This window comes from Cyanistes caeruleus, chromosome 22 (genome assembly GCF_971803275.1).
Source record: "Cyanistes caeruleus chromosome 22, bCyaCae1.hap1.1, whole genome shotgun sequence".
In the NCBI taxonomy this organism is placed as follows: Eukaryota; Metazoa; Chordata; class Aves; order Passeriformes; family Paridae; genus Cyanistes; species Cyanistes caeruleus.
Genome location: NC_141722.1, coordinates 6,515,126 through 6,524,218, shown reverse-complemented (window position 1 = coordinate 6,524,218; position 9,093 = coordinate 6,515,126). Strand labels below are relative to the sequence as shown.

Below are 9,093 nucleotides of genomic sequence, written 5' to 3'. Positions count from 1 at the left end.
GAGGGGCTGAAAATCCTGGAGCAAAGGGAGGGAGGGGTGAGAGTTTATTTACAGCAAGGGCAGAGCCCCTGAGCTCTGGCCTGGCCACAGAAGGCTCTGGGCTGGACCCAAACCCTCTGGGCTGGCCAAAAATCCTCCAAAATGGTCAAAAAACCCTCTGGGCTGGTCAAGAACCCTCTAAGTGGGTCAAAAAATCCTCTGAGCTGGTCAAAAACCCTCTGAGCTGGCCAAAAAGGATCTCTGAGCTGACCAAAGGACCTCTCCCTGGACCTGCAGTGACCCCTGTCCCATCCCCATCCCTGTCCATATCCCTGTCCCATCCCTGTCCATATCCCTATCCCATTCCCGTCCCTGTCCCATCCCTGTCCATATCCCTGTCCCATCCCCATCCCTGTCCATATCCCTGTCCCATCCCCGTCCATATCCCTGTCCCATCCCTGTCCATATCCCTGTCCCATCCCCGTCCCTGTCCATATCCCTGTCCCATCCCTGTCCATATCCCTGTCCCATCCCTGTCCATATCCCTATCCCATTCCCGTCCCTGTCCATATCCCTGTCCCATCCCCATCCCTGTCCATATCCCTGTCCCATCCCCATCCCTGTCCATATCCCTGTCCCATTCCCGTCCCTGTCCATATCCCTGTCCCATTCCCGTCCCTGTCCATATCCCTGTCCCATCCCCATCCCTGTCCATATCCCTGTCCCATCCCTGTCCATATCCCTGTCCCATCCCCGTCCCTGTCCATATCCCCGTCCCTGTCCCATCCCTGTCCATACCCCTGTCCCATCCCCGTCCCTGTCCTGTCCTTGCTCCTGCCCCGTCCCCATCCCATCCCCCCTGTGGGCACACGAGGTCGCGGCAGCCCAGCCCAGCCCAGTCCGGCCCTGTCCAGTCCAGTCCAGTCCAGTCCAGCCCAGCCCAGCCAGCCCGGCCCTGTCCAGTCCAGCCCAGCCAGCCCGGCCCTGTCCAGTCCAGCCCGGCCCTGTCCAGTCCAGCCCGGCCCTGTCCAGCCCGTCCCGGCCCAGGTGTCCGCGGTCGCGGTCCCGGTGCCACCCCCGGGCCCAGGACCATTCCCGGCCGCTCCGTCCCGCAGCGAAGGCCCCGCCCGGCGCCCCCTCCCTGAGGCCCAGCTCTGCCGCATTCTCACCGGGAATTCCGGCCACAGCCCCAGCTGCCCGGCAGGAGCCAGGAGGGAGGTGGGAATGTTCCTGTGGAAACATCCCTTAGCCATCCCGGCCTCTCCAAATGTAAAATTTCCCTTTTTTCCCGCGGGCCGTGGCTCAGCCCTTCCCCGGCGCTGTCTCGGTGCTGTCCCGGCCCCGCTGGGGCTGGCCCGGCCCTGCAGGGTCCCGAGCGCTCCTTGAGGAGCTTCCGGGCCTTTCCTGCACAAATCGCAGCGTTTGTGCTGCTCTGAGATGTTCCTGATCCCTTGATCCCAAAATCCTCCCTCCAGCTCTCTCTCTGAAGCCGCAGCATCGTTCATTTGATGATCTCAGAGGCCTTTCCCAATGAATAATTCCGTCTGGGCCGCAGCTCAGCTTGTCACACCTGGGGTTTGGCTAAAGGCATAAAATCTTCCAGTCCCACGGAGGTTTTTTTCCTTTAAAATACTCCAAGAAATGTCCCAGCTTAGAGGCAGCAGCGCTGAAATGAGCTGGAAAGACCCTGGATTTCACAGAAAATCCAAGCTGAGCTCAACCCACCTGGAATCGGGGACAGAGCCCAGAGAGCCAAACCCAGAGATCCAAACCCAGACTCAGTCCAAGTCCAGGCACTTGAGTCAACTAAAAGTGAGGGCTGGGACAGAAATACTCCCCCAGATCCCAAAAAATTCCAAGGATGGAGGATCCTGGTGGCTGAGGAGGCTTTGGGCACTTTGCTTTGCAGACAAAGGCAAACTCCTCCTGTTAAATGTGGTTACATCCAGAGAGAACACTCTCACACCCTCAGAAAAATAAAAGGGAGAATGGAAAAATGGAAAACCAGCAGACTGGGGCAGCAAATACTCCAACCAGGATGGTAGAACAGGAATCCAGCTGCGTTTGAGGCGGGAAAAACAACAAAATGTTCATTTTTTCATCTTCCTCAGAGCCTGACAATGCATTTCCTTTGCTGAAATGAAATTTTCTGTGCACCTTCCGCGCTGAAATTCGGAGCACGCACCCCTCCACAAACCCCCCCAAGGAGAAATGAAAAGCAAAGAAACACAGCAAATAGGGAGAAGTGCATCCTTAACGTGTTTTTTCCTGGAGAAATTTTGGTTTTAGGGACTGCAGGACGTAGGTATATCTCAAATCCGAGGTGTTTCATGCCTCGGGAGCTGTGTGACGGAAACAGAAAGGAGAAGGGGGGAAGAAAGGAAAATGAGGAAAAGAGGGGGCAGGGAAAAAAAGGCAGGTTTGGAAAAATATTCCCTAAAAACGCTACCAAAAAAATCCTGACATTAAATACAGACCAACTGTATTGAATAAAAATTGCACTAGTCCTCTGGGCACATCAATAATAAATTAAATACTTAACAATTCCACGGCTTAAAAAAGACAGCACAAAACCCATAACAAAAGAACATAAAACCCCCCAATACTGTCAGGTAGGAAAAGTGCACCAAGTCGCTTTTATACATCGACTCTAAAGAAAAGTACCAATACATGTTAAATAATCCATTGTCTCGCAAGACGCCGCTCTTTGCATCGATATTTACATTTTTTCTTTCCACTTCATGTACTTCAGCAGTGAGTCTGAGCTTCCAGGGTGCAAACCAGCCAGGATTTCTGGCCAGAATTCCCAGAAAAAGTGAAATAAAACGACCCAAAAGCGGAAGCTGTGCTTCTTGGCTCACAGAAAGGATCAGTCAGGTTTTTAACTCCTTCCTAAAAAGCTGGGGAAACCAGAGGGGGTTTGAAAACCAGTTTGAAGTCGCTGTACAGGTGAAAAAAACCAACAATGACCATGCTGAAATCCATGAGCAGAGCAGGACCGTGGCAGGGGTGAAACCTCCCCTTGGCTCTCCAGAGCTCTGCAGGAGCCTGGAAACATTTCCAGCGTGGGAAGGGCACGACTCGAGGGGATCAGCACCAAAAAACGCCCGAAGCGATGGAGAGCGGCACAAATCCCGGTGGGATTGAAGAGGGAATTCCCTGCAGAGACCAGAGCCAGATTTTGGCTCCTGGAGCTCTCCAGGGGCTGGGCGGTCCAGACGGCTCTGGGGATGTCCTGCTGAAGGCAGACTCAGATTTAGGGCCACATTTGGGAGCAGGATCAGCTTCCAGCCCCATCCCAGCTGTGCCAAGGCTGCAGGATTTGGATTTAGGGCTGGATTTAGGAGCAGGATCAGCACCATAACTTCCAGCCCCATCCCAGCTGTGCCAGGGCTACAGAACATTGCTCAGCCCTAATTTTGAAACTTTCAAACCCTTTAAACTTTCAAACCTTGGCTTTTTTAAACTTTTAAACCCTGACTTTTTTTAAACTTTGAAACCCTGGCTTTGAAACTTTTAAACCTGGCTTTTTGAAACTTTGAAAGCAATGGCAGTAGCACCAGCAGGATCCAGAGGCTGGAATGGAAGGAGAAGGTGGCAGCGACAGCCAAGGGATGGCACCGCCCTGCTCAGGAGAGGGGGGGCATGGAAATTGGGGGTGATTTGGGACAGAAAGAAGAGAAATCCCAAAGCCGAGGAGCCAGAGATGAGCTCCAGGAGCTGCTCATCTCGGAGAGGCACAGGGAGCAGCAGGGCTGTGCCACCGCCCATGGGGCCAGGAGGTGCTGGATCCTGGGAATGTTCTGTGGGAAGTGAAGGAGAGGCCAGAGCAGCTGTGCCACAGCCGGAATCAGCTGGGGGAACCCCAAATCAGAGCTACAACCTCTGTTCCCAGAGCTGGGAATTCCGGGGTTTCTCCATCCCGCTACCTCGCCAATGGGATTGCAGCGAGGATGGGATTTCATGCCCCACGCCAGGGCCGCTCCCGAGGGTGCCGGAGCTGGGCAGGGATGAGCACAGGAGCTGCTCATCCTCCACTTCCCACTCCCAGGCTCCAAGGGAGCGTTGCCTGCCCAAGTTCCACAGAGATTTCCAGCCCAGGCACTGGACAGGCAAAAAGGGGGAATCTTCATTCCCCAGGATCAGGAGGTCGTTGATCCATGGAAGCACAGGAGGCCCTGGGGGCAGATTTTGTGCTGAAGAGTCGCCAGGACCGTTCCAGACTGGGACTGAGAACAGAGCTCAGCCCTTGGAACTGCTCATCCCAAAGCTCCAGTTGGAACAGGGATCGCACAACCAGAGAACACAGGAAAACCTGGGACAGCACTTCCTAAGGAAGCAGGAATTGCCTCGAGCCAGGAGAAAGCCTGGTGTGGGAGGACAGAGAGGGCTGCTGGGTGAGTTCTGAGGGTCAGGAGCTGCTCCCTCAGAACCTGAGGACACAGTTCCAGCCCCAGGAGCAAACCCTGCTGAAGCTTCTGAGCAGGGCAGCAGCCTGGCAGCGAAAACATCAAGAATTCCAGAGAGGATGGGATGGAAATCAGAGGATTGTGGATCTGCCGCAGGAGGGCAGGAGGGTGGGGAACTCTGCCTGGGATTCGTGGTTTCCTTGGAGGCCCTGGAGATCCCAAGATGATCCCTAAGGCACTGTGGCCTGACCCTGAAGCCCAGGCAGGGATGTCACCCCAATTCCTCACTGGGGACATTGGAAAAAAAAAATCCTCCAGCCAGGATTCCAGAGGAGCCTGTGCTCGCTGAACCCTCCCAAGACGGGATGAGACACGAGCCAGCACCAAAGGGCTCCGAGGAGAACCACATTCCCTCACTGCAGCCCCGCGGGAAAAAGGAGAGAAACACCAGAATCCTGCTGGGAACAGGAACTGGGGAGCTCCAAAGCTGCTGAGCTGCTCCAGCAAGCGGGGAGAGAGCACGGAGGGGACGCATGCGAGTGGAATTCTCTTCCACGGAAACCTGAAGGGAGCAGAGAAGCGAGTGGAGTCCAATTCCCCATCCCTGGTGTCTTTAAAAGAAGATTGGATGTGGCAGTGGTTTAGTTGAGGTTTTAGGGCTGGGTTGGACTCGATGATCTTAAAGGTCTTGTCCAACCTGGGATTCTGGGATTCCATGATTCTGGAATTCTGGGATTCCATGATTCTAGGATTCTGTGAAATTGCACTGAGCAGCTTGAGCTGGTTCCCCTCCCTGCCCCGAGCCCATCGCCAGCGACAAGCTTCTACCAGCTGCAGGGATCAGTGCTGCTGCTTCCAGGAAATCCTGCAGGGTGGGAATCCTCCCAGGAAGCAGGGCAGCTATGGCTTTGAGCAGCCAAGCACCCAGGGCAGCGAACGAGGGCAGCGTGGCTGGGTTAGTCTTGAGAGCAGCGCAGGGTGAGGAGCTGGAGCTCCCGATCCCGATCCCGCTCTGCTGGGCCTCCGGAGCATCCCTGCCCCAAAAACCAGCCTGGGCCTCCCAGGGGCAGAGCAGGCTCCACGCCATACTCCCTGCCAGAACTCCCAGCCAGCTGTCGAGGGACAGCTCTGCCTGCTCCTGGTGTTGGTGGCTCCCTCCTGGCCACAGGAGGGTTTTTCCTTCTAGTTTTAATTTTTTTTCCTTTTTTTTTTTTTGTTTAAACCGATCTCCCACACTCCCCACACATCCCATGGTCCGTGGTTATGCCCTGGGAGGCTCCTACTCAACAACAACAAAAAATCAACCATCCAGTAGTCAAGCATGAGAACTCAAAGCTGACGGGGAAAGCCCTCGGCCTTCCTGCGGGCAGCTCAACCCGAGGGCCGCAGGCGTCCAAACCAGACCAATCTGCAAGGAAAACACCAAATATCCAAGGACGGGGCTCTCCAGGGATCCAGCCCGGCTCGGGGGCGGCCGAGGGGACGCGGGTTTGTCCCTAGCATTCGTCGATGTTGAGGCTGATGAACTCCTGGATGCACTTCCTGTACTGCAGCTCCGTGGGGCTGCTGCTGGGGTACTGGCCGGCCTGGCCGAAGGGCCCCTCCGCTTCCCGCATCTCCTCGTTCATCCGCGCCAGCCGCAGCCTGCAGCCCATGGACACACGGCGGGGAGCCTTTGGTTATTCCTTCCCCTGCTGCTGCTGCTGCCGCTTCCCGCTGTTTCCCGGGCCCCACGCAGTGTTTCCCAGTGTTTCCCAGTTCCCAGGCAGTGTTTCCCAGTGTTTCCCAGTTCCCAGGCAGTGTTTCCCAGTTCCCAGGCAGTGTTTCCCAGTTCCCAGGCAGTGTTTCCCAGTGTTTCCCAATTCCCAGGCAGTGTTTCCCAATGTTTCCTAGTTCCCAGGCAGTGTTTCCCAATGTTTCCCAGTTCCCAGGCAGTGTTTCCCAGTTCCCAGGCAGTGTTTCCCAGTTCCCAGGCAGTGTTTCCCAGTGTTTCCCAATTCCCAGGCAGTGCTTCCCAATGTTTCCCAGTTCCCAGGCAGTGTTTCCCAGTGTTTCCCAGTTCCCAGGCAGTGTTTCCCAGTGTTTCCCAATATTTCCCAGTATTTCCTGGTGTTTCCCAGTATCTCCCGGTATTTCCCAGCACCATTTCCTGGCACTATTTCCCGGGTGCACTCACAGGGTGACGATGTCGGCGTTGGCGGCGCTGACCGCGATGCTCAGCGGGTCCTGCCCGTCGGCGTCGGGCGTGTGCTGCGTGGCGCCGCGCTTCAGGAACAGACACACCTGCCTGGGGACAGCGGCGCCTCAGCCACACGGTGCCAGGGGCACAGAATGCCAGCCCCAAGGGACAGAATTCCCAGACACACAGAGTTCCTCTGGTTTGGGTTGAAGGGATCCCAAAACCCATCCCATTATCCCAGGTTGCTCCAACCTGCCCTTGGGCACTTCCAGGGATGGAACAACCACAAATTCTCTGGGAATTCCAACCCAGCCCCTCCCCAGCCATGAATTCTCTGGGAATTCCATCCCAGCCCTTTCCCAGCCACACAGGGAAAGATTTTCCCCCAATATGCCACCTTACCCTGTCCTGTGCCAGCTCCGAGCTGCTACCACGCCCCAAAATCCACATTTTACAAGTCGATTCCCCCCACTCCCAGCTCCCCCAGACTTTTTGTGTGATTCCAGCTGCGGGTTCCATTCCAGGCGGGAATGTGCCAGCCTGGCACTCACCCGGTGTGCCCCAGGTAGGTGGCGTGGTGCAGGGGCGCCCGGCCCCGAGAGTCCCTTTGGTTAACATCGGCCCCGTTCTGCAGCAGGAACTCACAGGCGATCAAGGAGCCCTGGAAAAGGGGGAAAAAGGGAATTTCCACATCCATTCAGCCAGATTGGACAACTGGAAATTTCCACATCCATTCAGCCAGACTGGAAAATTCCCAAAAAGGAATTTCCACATCAATGCCAGATTGGACAATCCCAAAAAGGGAATTTCCATGTCAATGCAGCCAAACCAGACAATTCTATACACCGAAAAGGGAATTTCGACATCAACTCAGCCAGACTAGACAATTCCAAAAAAAGGAATTTCCACATCAATGTCAGACGGGACAATTCCGAAAAGGGAATTTCCACGCCAGTTCAGCCAGACTGGATAATTCCCGCTCCCCAAAGCCTCCCATCCCGAGCACGGTTTCCCAGTGGCACGCACCCCGCTCACGGCCTGGATCAGAGGCGTTTTGCTCTCGTCCTCGTCGTTGACCCAGTTGATCTCGGCGCCGTGGGCCAGCGCCTCGGCCATCAGGGGCAGGTTCCGCGCCCGGGCCGCCCGGTACATCACCAGCCCGGGCTGCAGCTCCCGCACATCCTCCAAATCTGATGCCTCCTGCTCAATCTCGGCTTCCCCGCTGGATTCCTCTGACACTTCACACTCTGCCAGGCGAGGAAAGGTGGGAGACATCAGGCCAAAGCTTCTCACCCCATTTTCGGTGATCCCTTTGGCATCCTGGTCACCCACCCTGCCTAAGCTGGGCCTGCCGGGATCTGGGGGGCTCTGGCTTTGTTTAGGGGAAATTCAGTGAGAAAACAGAATCCCACACTGGTTTGGGCTGGAAGGGATCCCAAAGCTCATCTTATTCCACAGACAAAGAAATTCCACCATCCCAGGTTGCTCCAACCTGCCCTTGGGCACTTCCAGGGATGGGACAGCCACAGCTTCTGTGGGAAATCCATCCCAGGACCTCCCACCCTCCCAGGGAAGAATTCCTTCCCAAAATCCCAAATTCCTTCCCAAAATCCCATCAATCTCTGCCCTCTGGCAGGACTCAGGTTGTTGATTTCATAGAAAAGTTCGATTTTACAAAACAATCCCTCAAAACCCCTGAGGCCTGACTCCAGCTGGATCTCCTCCTCCTGTGCCACCCACCTTCCTCCTGTGCCACTCACGTTTCCCTGTGCCACTCACCTTCCTGTGTGCCACTTTCCCATCTGCCACCTTCCCATGTGCCACTCACGTTTCCCTGTGCCACTCACCTTCCTGTGTGCCACTTTCCCATCTGCCACCTTCCCATGTGCCACCCACCCACCTTCTGTGCCACCTTCCCTGGTGCCACCCACCTTCCTCGGTCACGCTGTCCACCACGGAGCCGAACACCAGCACGTCACTGCTGCCATCGGTGCTCCCTCCCAGGCCGCTGTCACTGCTCAGACCTGCAGGGCCAACAGGACACAAACCAAGGGCACTTTAACACCCCGGCCCCGCAGCGCCAGGCACAGCCCCAGTGCCAGCCCGGGGGGACAGGGCTGTGCAGGATGTCACACGCACACAGCTGGGGACAGGGGGGATGGCATGGGGACAGGGAGGATGGCACCCCGCTCAGCCCCTGACGGTGGCTGTGTCCCCGCTCTGCCCTTCATGCAGCACTGCCATGGCACTTGGGGCTGTTGGGGACAATCCTGCGGGATTGTGACGGGATTGTGACGAGACTGGAGCGGAGCAGCAGCAGAGACAGCGTGGCACGAGCTCAGGCGGTGTCACCACTCTGCTTTCAGCGCTGGTCACACTCTGGGATCACTCGTTTGTCACTGGGCATGTTTTTATTGTGATGCCTTAAGTTTAAGCTTTTGTGTTTTCCAGACCCTGCATTGCACTGGGATAACTCTGGACTTCATAGAAAGCAAGCTCTCCTCACAGTTTAGATAATTAACTAAA

The 9,093-nt window shown here is 56.0% G+C and overlaps 1 protein-coding gene across 6 annotated transcripts in view; it reads right to left on the bottom strand.

Annotated features, from left to right (window-relative positions):
• Positions 1–2,215: 2,215 nt before the first annotated feature.
• The window catches only part of ACAP3 (ArfGAP with coiled-coil, ankyrin repeat and PH domains 3), a 67,840-nt gene continuing 60,962 nt past the window's right edge, over positions 2,216–9,093 (bottom strand). For all 6 annotated transcript variants that reach the window (XM_086860168.1, XM_086860171.1, XM_086860169.1 and 3 more), the window contains 5 exons: positions 8,499–8,591; positions 7,594–7,814; positions 7,119–7,228; positions 6,565–6,675; positions 2,216–6,032 (listed from right to left, as the gene is read on the bottom strand). In XM_086860168.1, the coding sequence (XP_086716294.1) occupies positions 5,885–6,032; positions 6,565–6,675; positions 7,119–7,228; positions 7,594–7,814; positions 8,499–8,591 (683 nt within the window). In that variant the 3' untranslated portion in view covers positions 2,216–5,884. The remainder of the gene's footprint in view (positions 6,033–6,564; positions 6,676–7,118; positions 7,229–7,593; positions 7,815–8,498; positions 8,592–9,093) is intronic.